Source organism: Schistocerca nitens, chromosome 2, assembly GCF_023898315.1.
Source record: "Schistocerca nitens isolate TAMUIC-IGC-003100 chromosome 2, iqSchNite1.1, whole genome shotgun sequence".
Lineage (NCBI taxonomy): Eukaryota > Metazoa > Arthropoda > Insecta > Orthoptera > Acrididae > Schistocerca > Schistocerca nitens.
In genome coordinates, this window is record NC_064615.1 from 121646396 (window position 1) to 121670526 (window position 24131).

The following is a 24131-nucleotide window of genomic DNA, read 5'->3' on the forward strand; positions in this document are numbered from 1 at the left end:
ATGGAAATCCTGTCCAAACTGCTGGCCAAGTGGCTGGTGAAGTGTGTATATCTTGAAACTTCCTGGCAGATTAAAATTGTGTGCTGGACCGAGACTCGAACTCGGGACCCTTGCCTTTCGCGAGCAAGTGCCCTACCAACTGAGCTACCCAAGCACGACTCACGCCCTGTCCTCACAGCTTTACTACTGCCAGTACCTCGTCTCCTACCTTCCAAACAGAAGCTCTCCTGCAAACCTTGCAGAACTAGCACTCCTGAAAGAAAGGATATTGCGGAGACATGGCTTAGCCACAGCCTGGGGGATGTTTCCAGAATGAGATTTTCACTCTGCAGTGGAGTGTGCGCTGATATGAAACTTCCTGGCAGATGGGAGACGAGATACTGGCAGAAGTAAAGCTGTGAGTACTGGGCGTGAGTCGTGCTTCGGTAGCTCAGTTGGTTGGAGTTCGAGTCTCGGTCTGGCACACAGTTTTAATCTGCCAGGAAGTTTCATATCAGCGCACACTCTGCTGCAGAGTGAAAATCTCATTCAATGTGTATATCTTCATTGGTCACTGTGGATTAGTGTCCATGTATCATGCAAAGCGAGGTCCCTGATGATTGCATGAAGAGCCAGACATGGGACATGGTGAGGGATCTGATCCTCAGGGTGGGAGACGCTGTTAAAGTCCCCACCCACTCTATAGCGCCTTGAAACAATGGAGCTACCTCAGTAGAGTAATAGAGAGTTCACTTTCGACTCTTCGCAGTACCAGATGGGCAACACAGATACACAAGGTGGACTGTGTCGATGGAGAGCACAACACCTCGCACTGATGACAATTACTGAATGTCTGTTAGTTCTACGCAATCGCATAGTAGTATGGCCGTACCACCACCATTGTGGGTAGTTGGGTTGACATAACACGTGTATCCATAAACATCCAGGCGTATCCATATACATCCAGGCGCAGATCAGGCCATACCTCTTGAAGAAACATGATATCAATATCCGCCCTCCGAATCATGTCCTTAAACAGCCGGACTTTGATCATGCAACTAATGCTGTTGACATTGCCTATATCTGTCCGATACACCAGGATACTGGATAATAAGATGACGTATCCTGCAGTCGTTAAAGCCAGTAAGCACCACGTCGCCCGTGTCGTCCCTGTCACCCGCAATATTTATATTACGGATCAGCAGAGACAAGATGTCCGTCCAACAATCTGCCGGCTGCGGGCATCAGGTGGTCCCTCGAGTCTGACATCATTCATTCCATCTCCATCGCCCAGTCACCAGACTGCAGGTGTGGTACGATAGGCGACGGATGACGTCCATCTGGTGTCTTATCCGCAAAGTCGTCAGTGGGCTGAGCATCGTCAAACTGTCCTTGTCATTGGGCGGACGTTGCTAGCAGCGAACCAGGAACCGTTGGAATGGGGTCCACAGTCCGGACCACGGAGGGGATTGGTCCTCATAATCCTGCAGTGTGTCACCATCTCGCGAAACATTTCCTGCGGACAGCCTCCTCTTCTTTCATCGTTTGGGTGACTTGTGCTTGCGTCCTGTGGATCATGAGGAATAGTAAGCAGCTCCAGCATCTCCGTGTCCGAGCTTGACTCTGTCTTCTGGTGCTCTCCTTCCTCACATGGCTGGAGTGCAGACGTGGTCGCTGCCGTCGAGCATGTCGCTGTGGGCGCAGAAACCGGACCCGAGGGCGTCGGTAACTGGAACTGAACGACGTCCGCGTTCGACTCATTCTTGCTGCCTCAACGTATGTAAAAGGCAGCGTCATCGGTTGCGAAGTAGGCGTGGTGTCTGCGCGTGGTGTTTGTACAAGGTGTCTCAGCAGGTATTCAGAGCGAACATGCCCTTCCTGCCCACACCCCGAACAAGTCCTCAGTTGACTGTCATAAATGACGATCGGCCACCAACAGTCACGTAAGACGGGACGTGCTTGCGCAATTCGATTCTCATTTGACGCATTTCGTTCAGAATGGGATACGTCTCGAACGTGCGTCACTTTTGTCTCTCACGTGACTTAAGCCTAGTTTACAAGACGACACTAGGTTGCAGGCAACTGCGCTACCGGCCACTGCGCATGCGCGCCGCGCTTTTGCGCAACTCGTTGGTGAAACTAAACACTTTCGGCGTGTTCCAACTTTGGCGACACTAGTTGTATGAGTGTTGAGGTTATGTAGCCAAACTGAAATATGAAGTGGGGAACGGAGAATAATGTTCGTTTTCGGATATCTATGCTTTGTATAGGTGTTTGTGGGAGTTTAGCGATGCCGATTATAAAAATAAACAACATATTGTTGCCGCTGAGACCGTCATGTGCGATCATAACATAGATGGTTTGACAATATCTGAGCTGCAGGGCAAAATTTATTTAGGAGCACATATACAACTGAATTAAGAAAAATACAAACAAGTGTAATTCTAGCTGTGGCAAAGCCCTCGCTTACAAGACGGCCAAGTTGGTCAACTCTTTCTTAAAGAATATTGTTGACAGGAGGGAAGGCTATACAAATTCAAGAAGCTGCATTCTTTATTCGATATTCATCTCTTTAAAACGTCGCTGCAGTGCTCCCCATTTTGAAATATTGCCACTGTACAGATCTATCTTCAAGAGAGTAGTTTGCAAACCATTCTCTTTTTAATGCGGCCTGCTTCAAATAATTATTGTTGCTAATGTTAAAAGTAATTACTGTTAATGTTAATAACAATTGGTGTTAATGAAATAGCGTCATCACCAACTAAAAGCGTATCTTATAGCATGCCTACTGTTCTCGATTGTAATGCACGCAATATGATACGTAATTTCAGTTCTGGCTATAGTGCTTCGTGCACTACTTCGTCTTCAGGCCACGAGTGGCCTACCGAGACCATCCGACGGCCGTGTCATCCTCAGCAGAGGATGCTGATAGGAGGGGCATGGGTCAGCACACTGCTCTCCCGGTCGTAAGATGGTATTCTTGACCGAAGCTGCTACTATTCGGTCTAGTAGCTCCTCAATTGGCAACACGAGGCTGAGTGCACACCGAAAAATTACAGTACCTTTATTCCTTATCGGATAATTAACTCTATTTAGAAGAAACTTGAACAGTTCTTGTTATATTCTACGATAGTTAGAAGAACTTCTTGGATTTTCCGTTATAAATTATTTCAGCAAGGATGCTGAGCAACAGAGCTGACGCATTTTCTTCATCCAGTCACGAATCGAAACACGTTTCTTATTTTTTTCTTATGCAGCGATTCCACGCAACAAGCTTTAACTCCATCACAGCTCGTGCGACGTGCAGCTGCCAAAACTTTCATTCCAGACACGACTCAGGGACCCACAAAACGACGAAACTGAAGTGTATACTGGTGTCGCCGTGTCTACAGTCATATATGAAACCACTTGCGTGCAACACATTCCACACAACGAATGGCGCAACCCAATGTCGTCGTGTAAACTAGGCGTAAGTACTTCCCCGTAAGGCCGCAGAGCGTCCACGACAAGCGTGGCTGGAAGTTTAAACGGCAGCTGGAAGATTCGTAGGTTCCGAACTCCGAGGCCTGCGTGGTCAACAGTCACAACACTCACACTGCCATCCGAGTGTAGGAAGCGATATCCATCGGTGGAGCGGTGAATAAGACGTTCGCACGCTACTTCATCGACAAATTTCAGGTAAACTGTGCTGGAGACGATAAAAAGATGTACACCGAGAAGTTCCTGTGGATCGACGTGCCTTACTTCACACAGGAAACGTTCTACTTCGTATGCCTTAGGTCGTGCGTAATGGGCGTGGAACGTTAATTTCATTTTGGCTTTTCTTACGAAAGAACCGTTGCCGATGGAGGTGATCTGTTTACTCTGCAATGCCATTACCCACGCGAGTAAACAACTGCCCGCGCACGTCCGCTTCGCAACACGGCCGAGAGCTGACTGACCCTAGACCACAGTGACCAGTCTATAATTCCTATAACAGCAACCACCATTCCCGTCAGATTACCACCATCAGTATGACCAGCTTAAGTGAAGTTCTTACTGATTTGACAACTCTCAGTTTATTGTTCTCGTACTTTAGCTGCAAGCAAGATTATCCCTACATGCCTAATGACACTCGCCCTACAACCACATTTATGCAATTGACACTTTCTGAATCGATTTTTCCATTGCTGGTAGGTTACTTGCGACCGTCCATAATTTAAAACTATCCTCTTGATTATGCAAGTAATTTCATTTCCACAAATTAATGGCGTTTATTCCCGATTGCATACCACGAGCATATTCGCGAAGGTCCATAGTTTAAAAAATCATCCCCTGATCATGCAAGTAATTTCAGTTCCACAAATTAATAGCTTTTATTCCCGATTGCATACCACGTGCATATTCGCGAACCTCTCTTTGAGTAGGCTCGTCGGTACCCTAAATATTCCGCAGTACTACAAAACTAATTCATGTTAACAGAATCTTCCGTCGGTTCTTGGTAGAACAACATTATAATAAATGAAAAGCACCAGTTTGCTTTTGTCCTACAATATTACTTTTATTGTTAACCGGTTTTCGGGTTACAAGGCCATCTTCAGACATTTATTGAGTATTATCACCAAAGAAGATACAAAGTTTGCAAACAACTTTGGAAGAGAAGTATGACTTCTAGACTGAAGTAGAAACATACAGTAAGTAACATCTTTGACAGTGTGGTAGTAATGCAATGAAAAAGTAAAAATTGAACAGTACATAAATAACAATGGAGTAGACAGGAAAACCTTTAGCACAAAATAGGAATAGCATGTCTACATAATAGTTTCTATTAATAAACAAAACTAATAAAATTAGTACTAGACAAGGCTACATCAGGAGGTATGAAACATGGAGAGTGATACACAAACCAATTAAAAGAAGAGACAATTATCAATGTAACTACAGAATACATAAGGAACTTAAGCAGCAATATGAATAAGATAAACAGCAATAAATAAATGCAGGAAAATGGAGGCGTTTGAGGGAACCTACAGTAAATGCAATCTTTGAGAGTGTGGTGGTACTGCATTTTAACATCAACATTATAATCAAAACAGTGGCTGTGTAACAGTTTTCATTAAATAAATGAGCAAAGTAAAATATGAACAGTATTTGCTGAGACAACTACGAGGGATGTTAAACATGGACAGTAATACAAGTACCAGTTAAAAGAAAGCATTAACTATTGAAACTACAGTCTGTATGGAATACAAAGACAACTTCAACAAAACAACTTAATGAATACAGGACAATGGGAATACGTAGGAAGAGACAGTGTGGGAAGTAATGAACAGCAGAGATGATTATATGAAGTTTAGGAGAGTGGAAGTGTTGAGCTGTGTCTGGTCATTTAAGATTAGATCTGGACTGTGAGCAAGATGTTTGTTAATTTCGAGGGCTTCCAGCAGGTTAAGTTTAAGGCCTTTCTTTGCTAAGTGAAGTACACAGGACACAGGGTGGTAGTTGTGACCCTCACTCAGTACATGCTCAGCAAATGCAGAGTCTGAATTCTGCAACCTCCAGCTGCGTTCATGTTCAGCCAGCCTAGTTGCTATGTGTCTGCCTGACTGAACTAAATCACTTTACACACGGTGCACGTTCACCTGGGACCTGCCCTTTAGACAGCTCAGGCTCGAATGACTACTTAGGGCCGGTTTCTACATAGGGTACACTGTTCAGACTGTGTTTCGACTGTGCTTGGAAGCATGGAATCGTGAGTGAACTAGTCTTATTAACTTTTCATAGACGTCAGGTACCTCGTTTTCGTATAGCTTGCTGTGCCGCTGCTGGGTCCATGTAGTGCGTCTTGTAGGGAAGCAGCCTACTCACGCCTTATAAAATTCACATCAGTCTTTCCATTGTGTGCCAGCCAGTCTGCTGTAACTAGCTCTGACGTCATAAATGTTGCGCAATACTTTAAAAATCAAGTAAATAACCTGAAACGTATCTAGCATGCCAGGAGTAATACTAAATCAATATGTGTTGAATATCAGTTCAATAACTTTAACCATTTTCGAAATTTGGACGTCTTTCTATAAAAATCATTGGCGCAACAGAAAAGAGCTAGAAACTTAAAAATTTATATTTAGATTCCTTTTGCATAATAATTTAGTAGAAACAGTATTCTGGATCTCACAAATTAAAATTTTAGTTGAAATTCATGATTTTCTGGTTTTTATCTTAAAAATTAAGGAAGCAAGATAGATTAAGTAGGCGAATAAATAAAGCTAGGATGTTTAAATTTAAGTAGAAGGAAGGATAGCGTACCTCCAAAGGGCAAGTTCAGAGCTCGTCTACTGCGTGTAGTGTAATTAAATTAATTATCTCGCCCAAAATATGTGACTTAGCCATGTCAGACTTTTATTATGATTACTTACCTGTGTGCTGATTGCACATTTAAATTGAGAGCTTCATCGGCCATCAGCAAAGGAAGCAATGATTTATTCGATAACTTAAAGTGGTGCATTACTAGCCCAGCGGCTAGTCGGGAGTGCAGATTTGATCAGGCGTTTCCTTAGCCATCCGCACCCGCGGCTTTATATGTAAGAACGCTGCGCTGATTAGCGCACCACCTGTGCCGGGAGTCGCGTCGGTATCGTTGATATAAACAGCCTCGGATGCAGTAATAAGTTACTCAGGATACGCGTAACCATGAAATCGTTTTCGAGTGGGATGACGTTAATGATCTATCTTTAGTTTGTCGTATTTTCATGTGCCGCCACAGGACAGACATTCTACCATTATTAGCGTGGCGTTTGATGAACATTATCATCAAATTGTGGCGAGCATTCACTTAAACATTTAATTTGAACAGTTATAGTTGCATCAGCGCATTAGACTCTGAACTGGTCTGGTAGTTGGATTGTGTGGATTCTTTTTGGTCTGTGACTTTCAGAATATAGTGAACATTTTAGAGAGAATGGGTTTTGATTATGAATCCCAGACAATCTCCTAATTCCTCAGAGCTATAAGCTGTAGCTATAAATGTATTTCTCAGATGAAGTGGGCACCAGGAATTCTAATTACAGGCTTCACGTTTTGCTCATCACTTTCTGGTTGCCAATATTGTAGTTAGAGAGCCAGTGTTGAGAACGGCAAACAACAGCATTAAATAAATAATAGGAACATTTAACAAGTATTCCACCCGCCGCCCCACAGATTGTCGTGTTGTAGGCTATCCGGTGGGAGAGCGATTCCGCGACAGATGACAGGTGCGCAGCGAGAACACAGTACGTCATATGGAAACTACGAGGGTGAGTCAAATGAAAACCTTAAATTTGTAATAACAAATCGAAATTTCGCGCCGTTATCCTGTAAGTTGGTAAGCATGCTATAAACAGCGCGCAGAATGGCCTGCAGGTGGCAGCATAGTGCAGATGCACACATACCGCCGCAGTATCAGTATAAAGATGGCCGCCCCACTTGCGACTTGCACCAGGGAAGAACAGCATTCTGTTGTTCGGTTTTTGCTTAGTGATGGTGTGAAACCTATTGAAATTCATCGACGAATGAAGGTTCAGAACGGTAATGCATGTTTGTCACTGCAGCAAATCTACGAATGGAGTAGGAAGTTCACAAATGGCGTGACTTCAGTGGAAGATGCTCCTCGTCCATGTCAGGCACAACGAGTTGTGACTCCACAGAACATTGCAGAGTTGAAGCCATAGTGAAGGAAAACTGCCGAGTGACACTGAATGACATTACAGCATGTTTACAGATTAGTCATGGGTCAGCACACCACTGGAGCATATCATGCACAAAGTGTCTGCAAGATGGGTCCACGGCAGCTGACTCCTTAAAATGAGAGAACGACGTGTTGATACTTGTGAAGAACTTCTTTGGCACTTTGAACGAGAAGGTGATGGCTTACTTGCGAGAATCGTTACTGGAGACGAAACCTGGGTTCACTTCAACCAACCGGAAACGAAGAGAGCGAGCAAGGAATGGCGCCATTCCTCATCACCACAACCAAAGAAGTTTCGAACAGAACCATTAGCAGGGAAGGTTATGCTGACACTCTTTTGAGATGAAAAAGGCGTCGTTTTGGAGCATTATATGCCTAGAGGGACCACTGTCACCAGTGCATCATACACAGATCTCCTAAAAAATCATCTGCGGCCTGCAATCAAATCAAAGCGACGTGGATTGCTGTCAGCAGGTGTCCTTTTGCAACATGACAATGCAATGCCCCACACTGCACGTACAACAGTTGCAACAATCACAGACCTGCATTTTGAGTGTCTTCCTCATCCACCATACTCACCAGACCTTGCCCAAAGTGATGTCCATATGTTTGGACCACTCAAAGACGCAATGGGAGGAAAGAAGTTCCGTTCTGGTGAAGAGGTACGCCATGAGGTGCATGAGTGGTTGCACAGACTACCAAAAGAATTTTTTTCTAAGGGAAAGTATGCACATTTTAAGTGCTGGAGGACTTGCATTGAGCGTGGGGGAGATTATGTTGAAAAGTGATACATATTTGTACCACTTCTGCACAATAAATAATATTTTTAAAAAATATTTAAGGTTTTCATTTCACTCACCCTCGCACATCAAGGGGTCGGTACGCCGCCAATTGCGAGTCGTTTGGTGTTCGACTCTTTAATCTCTGGCCGGACTGCTATGAATCTCTCTCGAACACACGTCATATCTTGACCTCGTACTGGGCTCTGACTGTCTTTCGTAAACATGGATGAGGAGCTCATAATACTTGTTCAGTAACATCCAGAACTCTATGAGCTGACACACAAAGATTACGACAATACTGTCAAAAACAATATATGCAGGTTCATCGGCGAGAAGCTTAACAAAAAATGGTTCAAATGGCTCTGAGCACTATGGGACTTAACATCTATGGTCATCAGTCCCCTAGAACTTAGAACTACTTAAACCTAACAAACCTACATCACACAACACCCAGTCATCACGAGGCAGAGAAAATCCCAGACCCCGCCGGGAATCGAACCCGGGCGCGAAGCTTAACAAATCCAGTATTTATATGATTGTTTTCCTGTTTGCGTTACCTTTTGTTGTAACTGCTGAAGGTAATAGTGATAATATTTTTCACATTTAGCTATAATATTGCTTACTTGTAGGTGACGAGTGCAGAAACTGATGGTCGCTACTGAAGTTGTATTTTACTCGAGCTCCTGCCAGAACCAAAACCACATGTGGCCAGGCTGCAAAGAAGAAATGAATACAGGAAGATGAAATGCAGTTTTTAATTCCGTTTCTTCAAAACGATGGGCCTTTTACCAACGTTCAAATTTCCCTAGATGATTATGTAAACAGCGAAGAAAACGAGGTTGTTGAGGTAGTTCTATCCTTGGCGGATCGCATTACTTCCTCTCCTGTAAGATTTACAACATTATGGCGTGCTGGCCAGATAAAAAAAGCCAAAGTGTTTTCGACCTCAGAAAGAAGGGACTGCCTTAAATTCCCGCAATTAGTAAAATGCATTCTAATATATTTTACGAATTTCACAGGATCATCAGCGAACCTATTAAATATCATGTGGAATTCTCTATCTTCTTCTCTAACTCAGAATAAAGGCTGAACGTAGTGACAACGTTTATTTCTTTCTCGCTCGTCTTCTCCTCAAGAAAACTAAATAATTCCCGAGTCACAAAAACACTCTTATCTGTTTGCTACCTTGATGACGCGGTATGTTGTGAGAATGCACGCGACTCGACCCGGTAAGAGCACAGCCGAAACAACCCCAAGTGAAAAGCGCCGCTTATGCGCCAAATCGAACGGTGGGCGCCGAACTGCACCCTACTTGTACAATGGGGCTTTCCCGTCAACAACGCTAATTCGCTGGATCGAAGATGGGATAGATCTGTCTGAGACAGGATCGATATCTGTACCATTACAGGTAGACCGTACTATTCTTCATATAAGGAGAAATATGTACCAGCACATGTCGAAATTCGAAAATATTACTGCTTCCAATGTTCGGAACTTTAAGACTGTCATGCAAATACAGTATCGATGGTTTACGGAGAGCCATACTCAACGCCATGCAGGATCATACAGCCACGTTCGGATGAGTCCCGCTTGTGGTGGACGTATACATGTGTGGAAGTCCATGGAGAACGAACTTTACCAAATTGCATTCGTCTTCGTCGTATGGGTCTGATGCCTGGCGTGATTGTGTAAGGTGCTACTGGATACACAATACGATCACCTCTGGTTCTCATAGCATAGCCGGTAATTTAGGCAAAGGTTGTTACATTTCTGGCATGTTAATGTCAGTGGCTCTGTACTGATTTCGAGGTCGCCGTTGCGTCATCTTTCAACAACGTACTGCAATACCACGTATTGCCCGTGCTGACCTGGCCCACCTCATTACATACGTGTTCGAATGTTGCCCTTGTCAGAACGACCTCCATATCTCTCATCCATTGAAAATATCTGGTCATGGACTGCCGAGAATGGCACGCCACAACTCTGCAGCCACTGCGATTCATGAAGTCTGGTGCACAGCTTTAAGTAGCGTGGACTGGTATACACATATATCATCCAAGACCAAATACGAGCAACTAATTGGAAGTCTGTAGCGAAGAAACAAAGGGAAATATGCAGTTATATCTAGATCATCAGATACGCAGTGCTAGTTCACTTGGAGAAGGATGTGCGTAGAAAACAAACACAATTTGTTGATTAAACTGTCTTGTCATTCGTCTGAATGGAAGTGGGCTGCGTGGTGGTTGCAGAAGTGTTTAAAATCGATATTCTTTAAGAACTGATTTGTTTTGCTCTCCCTGTGAGAAGGCGAGTTGTCATGACTGGAACACAACTCCACTCAATAACACCCACTGCTTCTTTTAAACTCTTTAAAAAAATATTCTGAAGACAAACTACAGCATATCAGCCGCAGGTTATCGTCCGGCTCTTATTTGTGATTTTAAGTAATTTGCAATTCGCAGCAATGAAATCGCACTCTCTTTTGTTAGGTGAGCATTACTTGAAAAGTTTCACACCAATAATTGCCGTTTCATATCTTTCTCAAAATTGGTGCGGCTGTGTTTCGCCAACAACTACTCTACTGAATATCGAATATCAGCTACAAGAATTTTGACTATCGAGTGTGAGCTTTTTATTCCTGTACTGTATGGAGTGGTATCCACTGACTGGAAATCTATTCAAAATGAATACCTTAGAGGTAGCCATTGGCCGAATTAAATAACACAATCAATGCGCTGGATGTGTCTGCAATCATTTCCAAAACAAGACTGTTTTCATCACTAGCGGCTATTGCTGGAAGGTCAAGTGAACTTTAATTACCAACGGAATTTCTTTCGCATCTGAATTTATTAAGCCATATAGAAAGATCGTGACGTCAAAGGAAAATAATCCCAACTTCTAGCTGCATTCATTCGACTCGTTGGTTTTCAAAAAACTCACTTTGTAAAAAATTAGTGTAATGTTTCCGTTCGAATCTTAAGAATGACAGCCACTGAATGCCGTTGGCGGCGCGACGGAAGAAGCCCTACCATTGTTTCGATAGCCAGATGTGATTGAAACCCGCACCAACAGATGAGGCTATAACGTGCTGCTATAACGTGCTAGTGTACGGCAATGGATCGCAGCTCTCACATTCTCAAACCTTCCAAGACGACCCTCACATACGCTTGTTAATTTTTTCGTGCACACAGCCGAAAAAAGCCGCGTATAGAAACGCCTGCAGCATCCGCTCCCTTTTAAAAGGTTTTGTTTCTGGGCAACCTGCAGGTCTGTTTACCGTCTTGTCTTCTCGTTCGGCGCCATCGATCCATTTGCATTGCTGAGTTTGTTATACTGCTCGATCCGAAGTCTTATTGACCGGACAAAACGCCATGTTCAGACTAGCATGCTATGGAATATATGTGCGGCCATGCGTCGGTTAAATCTCAAGTGTAGCACGGCCCACAGTTGGTAAAGATGTGTCCTTCACGTGGGAATGTCCAGGTCAGCACTCTATTTGTTCCTGTCAGAAAAGAACAAATTAAATAAGTTACCAGCGCTGTATTAAGGTTTTTCCTTCTATTTTCACTAACATTTCTATTTTCATTGTCAGTTTAATTTACTCCACACAAGACCCGTAACACACATGTGCCGTGGGGCCTCAGTTGAAATGAACTAATTTTTTAGATGTATTATGATACTTCCACGTAATATGTGAATGTAACGCCCAATAAAATTTTTTTGCATTAAAATTTTACTGCACTAACACATTTTATGCACATTCACTTTTGAATCGCACGTGGCGTGAATCAAATTTTGGTGGAGCCCGCGGTTCTCAGCCGTATTTTATAATATTATGTGTCTAGTAAGTAACGGCCGAATCCTAAAACTTCAGCTAACGTAAATAGCGTGTCAATAGTATAGTTTCCCTGCTCAGTAACAAAAAATGGTTCAAATGGCTCTGAGTACTATGCGACTTAACTTCTGAGGTCATCAGTCGCCTAGAACTTAGAACTACTTAAACCTAACTAATCTAAGGATATCACACACATCCATGTCCGACGCAGGATTCGAACCTGCGCCCGTAGCGGTCGCGCGGTTCCAGACTGTAGCGCCTAGAACCGCACGGCCACTGCGGCCGGCCCTGCTCAGTAACAGACAACAATACTTACAGAGAGTAATATTTTAAGATGTGCTAATTGGTGAATTCCGCCGTAGGCGAAATAAAGTACAGATACTATTATGAATCAGTCATTCGCACAGATAGTAAAACCAATAACACTTCACCACGCAAATAGTCTCAGAGGTTGGCAGCAATCTGAAACAGACCACAGTCAGTACGAGCTGTTCTGATCGGTACCGACTTAGATCATTACTTATCTCGCCCCTACTATAGCCTGTCTGCTGGAGGTTAATAATATTCTAATTTATGTAGGTTACCAATTACTAACAATGTCGGTAGATACGCGGTCCGAAGTCTCGCCCCGCAATGTCAGTATTAGCTCTTGAGAAAAAGTTTGACGCCCACTGCACTAAAGCTACGCGTCGCTGTTGAATGTTGCTAACTCCGTTCCCAATGTAAGGAAAAAACTACTTTTTACGAATAATGGGTCTTTAAATTATAAAACTGAAATACAATAATTTTTTGACTGCTACCTACTAATACCATGAAGCCACTGGCACTGACAACGTTCTCAGTATTTTCTTACTTTTGTGTTTACAAACTGTAAGTTGTGAAGGTAAAGATAACCACTATTCCAGGTTCTTACCGGCGAGCAGGTGCTGATTCGAACAAACCTTATTGAAATTCATTATAAGCTTTGCAGCACACAAATCGAAAGAACTCACTTTGCTCTGACCGCAGGCGAGTAGACGAAATGAGTGTCTGCACACAGATTTTGCCATGCTTCCTTTAAACAGACTGCTTTGACAGGTTAGTCTGCGTAAAGGCAGTGTTTGTGATCTGTTTCCTGCGTCACACTTTCCACTTTTTGTTAAGTCAACAGCTTTGTTTTGCAGTACTTTTTATATCATATGTGCTGTCTTCGATTTTCCTGCCAGAGAACCACAGCTGTAGCTCAGCAATAAATGCTAAAAGGACGGTTGGTTAAAAAGGCCACTCAATGAATTTGCCTTGTGAGTGGTCGAATGATGTTGATTTCAAGATAATGACTGATAATTTGCACACAAAATAACGTGACCCGTAGCTGCTCAGATGGCGCTGAAGGTGAGGGGACAATGTTAATGGTGGGAGCTCTCTTGTGGACTGCCAGTAAGCAGTAGGGGAGGGTGCAATTTGAAAGCTGTAAGCTATGCACTAACGCATATCTTGTAAGCTATAGCTAGCGTGCCTGCAAACGATTGTATTGAGAGGTTATGTCAGTAAGACTAATAATTCAACAAATATTGGCATTCACCATCAGTAGTTCCCCACAAGAGTACCGAAAAAGAAATGGTCACAGAAACAAAGGCACTTTAAACAGTGAGTTCCATGACTATACAATAAGACACAATAATGACCTTCATAGAGCAGTACATAAGAAAGCCCATTATCACAAGAGTGCAATATATCACCCCAGAATTCTTTTAGTGCTCTTTCCATAAAATTTAAACGGACACCAAAGTTGTCCAGTTTAGAAATGAGCATAGAATACGTTAATAAATGAAAGTGTTTGCAGTATTAGAGAATACATGAATTTTCAGAGGGACAACAGACCTACATCTACCTCATAAACCAAATTACATTTAGCCATATGTCACTGGGTGTACTGACTGGCTGATGCATCAGCTTACTGCAGAAGTTGGTTGTTCGTAACTAGCGGTGTTCTTATCTAGTGCTGCTTAAGGCAGTGGCAGTGATATGATAAGAAAGGAGTATAACACGAAAAGTGTCATTTACTCATTTTTATGCATGCATACAAATTAATTAATTGCCAGTATAGAGTATTAAATTAAATATTTCTAGTTTCTAACCATTACTGAATGTACAGTAAATATGTGACTTACTATTGTATTTAATTACTTTATTGTATTATTGCAAATTCATATCATGTAAATTTTAATTTCATATTTAAGATTTGTTCAGACCCTTTTACATAAAATGCTTTTCTTCATTTCAACACCTGACAAATCCCATGTCATTGTATATGATAAAATGGATGCTCAATAATTACTATCAATAATAATAACAATGGTTTAAAAGCACAGCGTGCAGGACAAAGTCGCTTACTACAATACTGACAATGTAAAATGAAGAGTTTATGTTACATAGGAATTATGTATCAGTTTCCTTAACCTGTTCGTCAATATTACCTAAGTATAAAATTTCTTCCATGGCATTCCCTTAAGTTGCGGGGCATTAGGAAATAAGTTACTTGTTGCCATGTGTACCTCCTTCTTGTTTATTTTCTCTATTGTATGATTGGAACAGCTGGCAGTTCCTGCAACCCTCTGAAGAACACTTCTCAATGAGCTCTTAGCGAACGCAACGACAAACATACGTCCTACTTGCAGCATGTGCGGTCACACAATTTGATGAATTCTCTAAATTGATAACTACATTTTTAGATGCTTTTGCGATTATCATTTTCGCAAAAAATAAAAGTCTGAACATTCAGTTGTTATATACAGTTCCACTAAAAAAAAAAAGTCGTACAGGCACTCTTAAATTTATCAAATAATGCAGTTGTAAAATCATAAAATTGTACTGGTTCGGTGTAGATCAATAGCACTCATAATGAAAATGACTGTATCCATCATTCCAACAATTTTCTAATTTAACAGAAGCAGATTATTTTGGTATGTGTGGAATTTCTCTGTATAACAGCCAAGAAAAAAAAGACAGGTATTCTTTTGGTGAGGTACTGAAATAAGCTAATCTCAAGAAAATCGAAAGAAAAAGAAAAAAAGAAGAAAGAAATTAGTTCGAAGCTGCTCCTATCTGAAAGATTCTCTCTTGTCTGTCTCCATACATTTTGTTAGTTATAGAACTGGCTGTACTATATGTTTGATGTATAATTAATAAATAACTCAGTTTCTCAGTTCCTTATGCATGAAATATGTGGAAACATGTTTTTTAATAATGCTACACATGAAACATAAAATATGTTGCATTTTATTAAACATCATATTATAGGTTCACCATTTTTATGGAGTATCCTGTCAGTACTTGGAGGAAGATACACACATTATAAACATCAATACACAGTATTGATGTTTCACAATAATATTTATTTAATACTTCAGTAAAATCTTGGAACTGTACACCAGACTTTTACACTAGGAATACTGCTGTCCACATTGTTTTCAGCAGTAAAGACAAGATTCACCATTTAGAAAAGACTGTAATTTATAAGATTTCCTGCAAACTGTGTGCCAAATTATATGTAGGCCAATCAGGCAGGAGTATAACTACGAGACAGAACGAGGATGAAAGGAGTTGGAGACTGAAAAAGAAAGATTCCACTTTTGCTGAACATGCTCTGATTGATTGTCATTCTTATGATTAAATGTGATTTTTTCCATAAGAAACTAAAGGCACGAAAGTACTGCAAAACTTCTCTAAACTCTTGCTATTAATAAACAACAATCAAAGGTTTCTGACCTGAGTCATTAATGATCAAATACAATATCGTTTTTCACCCTTATTACAGTATCAGCAGCCAGTGAAATTTTTCTCACCATCACGTAATAGGCTTGTTATAACTGTTCCTCACCCACATTCCATAGACTTCTTTCTCCTCTCTGCGCCTCCCCCCCTCCCTTTTCGGCCTGCTCATCATGTCTATTTGGTCAGAGCTTCTTTGTGAATTACATTATGCTTGTTTTTGATATATTCGTAAAACATTACACAGCTTTGAAAACAATATTTGTGCAGCTATGAACCATCAGTGATGTTGTGTGGACTATCTGTTTAGTATTAAATTATCTGAAGATGGCCCAGAAAGCTGGACGTCTGTTCATAATGAACTATTAAATGAATATTATTGTCGAATATCAACACTGTGTATTCACGTTTTTAATATAGCATTTTTGTTATAAATAACGGAAAAATAATGTAATTCTGCAGTTCAACGGTTTTAGAAGTTTACAGGCAAATTGCATGTGATAATTAAGCTAAGGCAAGTATAGAGGCAATACATACAGATTGTAAAGCTCCAGTGGACATAGCTTTAATCAGTTTTCTCTTGCAAAATACTACATTTGTATCAGTTGGGTCGAAGCAGCTTTAGTGACTATCAAAAATTTGTTTTATTGAAATATTTACATCGCTGAAATAATTCTGCCTTCATTACATTGCAGCTATTTCGTAGAATGGAAAGTAGTCCGGCGAGAACAGCTTTGAGTATTGTTTCTGAAGCCAATGAGAAATTCTGCTTCGACCTGTACAAAGTGAGTACTGTAACCATTATCATATACTTTTAGAGCATTCACTAGAATAGTAAAACAGCATACTGACTGAAAGGAAACATTGTTGCGCCATGCTATGATTGGTGTAGGTTATCTAGAAATGTTGTGCTAAAAGAAAACATTATCAAACAATAACTACAACTGGTATTATATACTTAGAAAAGATGTGGTTTGTGGGAGGGTATATTATTGCATTCCTTCAACATTTTGAGAAAAGAGGCGGAGGAGGAGAATGTAGGTGGTGGCTATTTGTAGGTGGTATGTGGTCTATAAGTCAGCCCGTCCGCCATCACGATATCTTGCTTTTGCTGGACTGGAACGGCGCAGGATAGCGTGAGCTCATTGGACAGAATATTAGTCACTTTGGATTGCTGTATGAAGTGTGGAACTAGTACCATGCTGTCATGTGACCCTCCGTGGTACTGAAATAGTGTGTACACTTATGGAATCATCGCAGTAAGATGGGCTGACCTCGAGACACAGCGACAGAAAGCCAAAAAGGAGCTGTCACGTTTGGGTGTGCCCATAACCTCACCATAAATGAAGTTGCCCAGTGTGGTGGTGATCAATGCGGACTGCCAAGCGCGTTTACGAGGAACTCGCCCTGCCATCCATTTAACGCACTGTAAGAACAGTTGTCGTAAAAAGATCCTAACCGACAGGAACCGGGCACGTTTTTAGTATTTCCGTCTGCTGCAGTGTCGATAACGTCTCCGAGGCTGCGAGGGGCGCAACCAACGTTTCATTTGGGCTATACCTCTCGCACGAATCTAGGCCAGCCAGACGGCCAGTATTCTTTTGTTCTGTGCTATACGATGCGCATCGATTCTCGTCATATAGCCACCCATACAACTATTCTGCTCTTTTTCTGGACCGTCCGGTTTTCGCTATCAGTATTGTTAAGCTAGTCGATCCCATTTAAATGATATCTATATGTTGAGAGCTATGTGTGTATTATCTTTGTTTTTACATCTTTGTTCGGTATATGCTGTTGTCTTCAGTTGCGTCTTGTCTATATTGATTGTGTATGTGCTAAAATGTAGTAAAGTGTATCAATGTGAAATGTTCTAATAAATCACCGAATGTCTACATGTTTATCAATTTCTCAGTATCCACGGAACCTCAAAAAGTATACAAACAGGACGCAGCTTACAAATCTTCCTCTGTCTACAGTTCACACACCCGTAACGGGAGTGGGCCGAAAAACGAGGTGTAACGTTTTGTCAACTACATCAGTTTCAATCGCGACCGGAGTCCCTTCTGTGAGTGAATAAAGGTCCGTCTCAACAGTCTGAGAACGAATGTTGGGAAGGGTACTGCAAGCAGTGGGCATCTGGTACCAGGTACCTCTCAAAACGACGTTGCTCACAGCTGATACTACTACTACACGTATTCATTCAGCCAAGCAAGAAAAAACCGTAACAGTACCAGACTGGAGGAGTTTAGTATTGTGTGATGAGTCACGATTTTGCCGATTTCAAAATAATGCATGGTGTGTAGCGCATAGATGGTCCAAAACGACGTTTAATCCGCAGTGTGTAGAGGGTGCATTTCAGATCGGAGGTGGGTCTGTGATGTGTAGGAGGTGTTTTTCATGCCACGGATTGGACCCACTTATTCACGTTACCTATAACATGAACCAAGACGTTTATTTTAACATTCTCAGTCGCCAAGTGTTGCCCTTTCTTCGGCACCTTCATGAGGAGCATGCTGTGGTCAGTTCCAGATTCCAAGATTACAGCAGCTTTGCTCAAGGGGCTGCATGCATTCATTCTAGGTTCAACACTTAGGTTCCGTATCGCACCTTGAGTAGTTCACAAAATCTTCCTATGCTAATGCCATATAAAATGTCTGGAAGTACGTGGAATGGAACGTGAAACACAGTAATCAACATTCTGTCAGTCAGGCTGCTCTACTGGGTCTAATCATCAATGAGTGTCTCCAGCTGGAAGTGGCACACCTGAAGAAACTTGTGGACTCTCTTCATAGCTGAACTGAGGGCACTGTCAAGGCTTGCGTGATGTCTCCCGGAGCTGAATAATTTTTTGGCCAGTGTGCAAATTTATCAACAGGATAATTTTTTGCAGTTGTATGTTTTAATGGTAGAATCCATTCCCTTAAACTGTAATTCCAACAAGTTCTCTATTTCAAAAATTTCGCTGTTGTGCCTATGAATTATTATCTCTAAGGCAGTGTGTTGTCAAGCGAAAGATGCTGGTTCTATGTTTATATGACTAGGCTTCCTATTTGTTTTGGTAGGCACCGCTAGGTTTTGCATTCACCAATTAAGGGAATGAAGTTCAGCCCTGCACTGCTTTACAATATATGTTGAACTAGAATGAACAGTCATATGGCTGTCGTAATTGATGTTATTGCATATTACAGGATCATTTAATAATTGAACTTCGGACCGAAACCAGCCATCAAGTAATAAAGCAAATTAATACTGCAACTTCGAAGCTTCTTTTTAATCTATTGCATAATTTGTTAAACCTTACCTTGGCCAGGAAGGTCGCTTGATATCTGCCCAATTGAGAACGTTTGGAGCATTATGGGCAGGGCTCTCCAGCCAGCTTGGTATTTTGACATCCTAAAGCGCCAGTTGGACAAGATTTGGCACGATATCCCTCACTATGACATCTAACTATTCCATCAATCAATGTCAACCGAATAACTACTTGCATAAAGGCCAACCGAGCGAGGTGGCGCAGTGGTTAGCACACTGGACTCGCATTCGGGAGGACGACGGTTCAATCCCGTCTCCGGCCATCCTGATTTAGGTTTTCCGTGATTTCCCTAAATCGTTTCAGGCAAATGCCGGGATGGTTCCTTTGAAAGGGCACGGCCGATTTCCTTCCCAATCCTTCCCTAACCCGAGCTTGCGCTCCGTCTCTAATAACCTCGTTGTCGACGGGACGTTAAACACTAACCACCACCACCATAAAGGCCAGATGTACAACACTGTGTTATTGACTTGCTCAACATATATATATATATTGCATGTATGTGAAGTATTGTAAATCAGTCAAGTACTTTTCAAAATTTTTGATAATAGCCTTTCCCCTTTCTACATTAAATATGTATTTACATGTTATAAGATGGCGCTCCATTAGGTGTATAAAAACACACTCGTATTCGAATGTAATGTTGTATCAGAATTTCAAAGCAATCAGTGAACTTTTTGAGGCTTTGGATTTTGAACAAACCAACATTTACATTTTTATTGACATAGATATAAACACACAATGATGTGACAAAAGTCATGAGTTTTATTTATTTATTTACATGGCAGGTTCCCTAGGACCAAACTGAGGAGCAAATCTCCAAGGTCATGGAACGTGTCAGTACATGAAATTACAACATAAAAGTAATAACAGATAAAAATAAATGTTCATGAGCCTGAAAAAAGTCAGTCCATAAGTTTAAGTAAACGCTATCAGCAATACAATAAGAATCAGATTAATTTTTCAAGGAACTCCTCGACAGAATAGAAGGAGTGACCCATGAGGAAATCTTCAGTTTCGTTTTGAAAGCGCATGGATTACTGCTAAGATTTTTGAATTCAAGTGGGAGCTTATTGAAAATGGATGCGGCAGTGTACTGCACACTTTATTGCACAAGAGTTAAGGAAGTCTGATCCAAATGCAGGTTTGATTTCTACCTAGTATTAACCGAGTGAAAGCTGCTTATTCTTGGGAATAAACTAATATTGGTAACAAGAAACGACAATAAGGAAGATACATATTGAGAGGCCAATGTCAAAATACCCAGACTCTTGAACAGAGGTCGACAAGAGGTTCGTGAACTCACACCACTTATTGCCCGAACCGCCCGTTTCTGAGCCAAAAATATCCTTGTAGAAATATAATACCATACGACATAAGCGAATGAAAATAAGCAAAGTAGACTAATTTTCGTGTCGAAGTATCACTCACTTCTGATACCGTTCGAACAGTAAAAATGGCAGTATTACGTCTTTGAACAAGATCCTGAATGTGGGCTTTCCACGACAGCTTACTATCTATCTGAACACCTAGAAATTTGAACTGTTCAGTTTCACTAATCATATGCCCATTCTGTGAAATTAAAACGCCAGGCTTTGTTGAATTGTGTGTTAGAAACTGTAAAATCTGAGTCTTACTGTGATTTAACGTTAATTTATTTTCTACAAACCATGAACTGAGGTGGCCGAGCGGTTCTAGGCGCTTCAGTCTGGAACCGCGCGACCGCTACAGTCGCAGGTTCGAATCCTGCCTCGGGCATGGATGTGTGTGATGTCTTTAGGTTAGTTAGGTTTAAGTAGTTGTAAGTTCTAGGGGACTGATGACCTCAGATGTTAAGTCCCATAGTGCTCAGAGCCATTAGAACCATGAACTCAGGTCATGTACTGCACTATTTGAAACCGATCCAATGTTGGACACAACATCAGCAAACAGAAATATTTTAGAGTTACCCTTAATACTAGAGGGCATGTCATTTATATAAATAAGGAACAGGAGCGGCCCCAACACTGATCCCTGGGGCACCCCCCACTTGACAGGACCCCACTCGGATCCCACATCACAGCCGATATCAACATTGTGAATAATGACCTTTTGCTGCCTGTTGCTTATGTAAGAGGTGAACCAATTGTGAGCTACTCCCCATATTCCGTAATGGTCCAACTTCTGGAGCAATATTTTGTGATCAACCTCCTAATACTGGCGGAGTGCAGCAGCTCGACGTGACATGGACGCAAAAAGCCTTTGGAAGTCCCCTGCAGATATATTAAGCCATACTACCTCTATAGCCGTCCATAATTGCGAAAGTGTTGCCAGTCCAGGATTTTGTGCGGAACTGATCCTTCAACTATGTTCAATAAATGTTCGATGGGATTCGTGTCGGGCAATATGGGTGGCGAAATCATTTGTTCGAATTGTCCAGCGTGTTCTCCAAACCAATTGTGAACAGTTGCGGCCCGTGACATGGCACATTGTCATCCACAAAAATTTTATCGTTGCTGTGGAACATGAACTTTATAAATGGTCTCAAAGTAGCCTAATGTAACTGTTTCCAGTCAGTATCAGCTCAGGTGGATCAGAGAACCGAGTCCATTCCTTGTAAACACAGTCCACTGATTATGGAGCCATCAGCACAGTGGAGCACAGTGCCTTGTTGATAACATGTACCCATGGCTTTGTGGGATCTGCGCCACCATCGAATCCTACAATCAACTCTTGCCTACTGAAGTCGGGATTCATCTGGTGAGTCCACGGTTTTCTAGTCTTCAAGGGTCCAACCGATATGGTCACGAGCCCAGGAGAGGCACTGCGGGCGATTTTGCGCTGTTAGCGGAGGAATTCGCGTTGGTCATCTGCTGCCATAGGCAGATAACGCCAAATTTCGCCACACTGTCCTAACGAATATGCTCGTCGTATGTCTTCATCTAAATTTAAATCATCGGGAGTACTCTGCTACTCACAGTAAAGTGCTTGGCAGAGGGTTCAATGAACCATGTTCAAGCTGTCTCTCTACCGTTCCACTCTCGAACGGCACGCGGCAAAAACTAGCACTCAAATTTTTCTGTGCGAGCCCTGTTATCTCTTATTTTATCGTGATGATCATTTCTCCCTATGTAGGTGGGTGCCAACAGAATGTTTTCGCAATCGGAGGAAAAAAAACTGGTGATTGAAATTTCGTGAGAAGATCCCGTCGCAATGAAAAACGCCTTTGTTTTAATGATTGCCACTCCAATCCACGTATCATGTGGCACTATCTCCCGTATTTCTCGATAGTACAAAAAGAGCCGCCCTTCTTTGAACTTTTTCGATATCTCATCCGTCAGTCCCACCTGATGTGGATCCCACACCACACAGCAATACTCCAGAATAGGGAGGACAAGCATGGTGTAAGCAGTCTCTTTAGTAGCCCTGTTACACGTTCTAAGTGTACTGTCAATAAATCGCAGTTTTTGGTTTGCTCAACCCACAACATTATCTATGTGATCGTTCCAGTTTAGGTTATCTGTAATTGTAATCCCAAAGTATTTAGTTGAATTTACAGCCTTAAGATTTGTGTGACTTATCGTGTTATCGAAATTTAGCGGATTTCTTTTAGTACTCATGTGAATAACTTCACACTTTTCCTTCTTCAGGAGCAACTGCCACTTCTCGCACCATGCAGATTGCATTGAAGTCTGTGGTTATTTCAAGCAGTGTTGCTTGTCTGTTAGCACTGACAACTAGCAAACGCTGCTGCTCTCAGTCATTAAGTGAAGATTCAAATGGTTCAAATGGCTCTGAGCACTATGGGACTTAACATCTATGGGCATCAGTCCCCTAGAACTTAGAACTACTTAAACCTAACTAACCTAAGGACATCACACACATCCATGCCCGAGGCAGGATTCAAACCTGCGACCGTAGCAGTCGCGTGGCTCCAGACTGAGCGCCTAGAACCGCTAGACCACCGCGGCCGGCCATTAAGTGAAGGCCATCGGCCACTGCGTTGTTCATGGTGAGTGTAATGCCTGATATCTGGAACTCTCGGGACACTCTTGACAATGTGAATCTTGGAATATTGAATTCCCTAACGATATCCGAAATGGAACGCTGCAGTTTTTAGTAAGTCATGGAATGTATATCGGAAAGATAGATTAGAGGCCATCGGAGGAGAATTATTCATTGCAGTTGACAAAAGTATTGTCTCTATTGAGGTCGAAGTTGAGTGTGACTCTAAAGTTAGCTGGTCGCGTACAAAAGATTTAGGCGAAAGCAAGTTCATTGTTAAATATGTTTACCGCCCACCCAATTCTGCAGTGGCAGTTCTAGAGTCATTCACTCTACGGTCAGTAGCACGTAAAGCCCAGATCATGTTATAATGTACTAGTTGGAGGCTACTTTAACCACCTGAGTATAGACTGAGATGTCTGTGATTCACTGCAGGAGGTACATACAGACAGTCTTGTGAAGTAATTCTGAACATACTTTCTGAAAACTGACTTAGCAGCTAGTTCGGCAGCCCACATGCAGCGGGATTATCTTGGACCTTGTAACTAGAAATTGGCCAGAACTTGTCGACATTATCAATACGGAAACGGGGATTAGCAATCATGTCATTATAACACTAATGGTTATGGAATTTAATAAATAAGTTAGTTAAGAAAGGAAGGAGACTGTTTCTGCTAGAAAAAGCAGATAAGCAGTTGTTAGTTCCAGTAAGACGGACATAGAGAAATTATGGGCGAAGTTTAAGCATATTGTAAATCATGGTCTGGAGAATTATGTGCCTAGTAAGTGGAT

The 24131-nt window shown here is 41.9% G+C and overlaps 1 protein-coding gene across 2 annotated transcripts in view; it reads left to right on the top strand.

Moving 5' to 3' along the window:
- Positions 1-24131, top strand: part of LOC126234295 (ovalbumin-related protein X-like) — a 130059-nt gene that overhangs the window by 15209 nt on the left and 90719 nt on the right. For both annotated transcript variants that reach the window (XM_049942981.1, XM_049942980.1), the window contains exon 2: positions 16744-16833. In XM_049942981.1, the coding sequence (XP_049798938.1) occupies positions 16744-16833 (90 nt within the window). The remainder of the gene's footprint in view (positions 1-16743; positions 16834-24131) is intronic.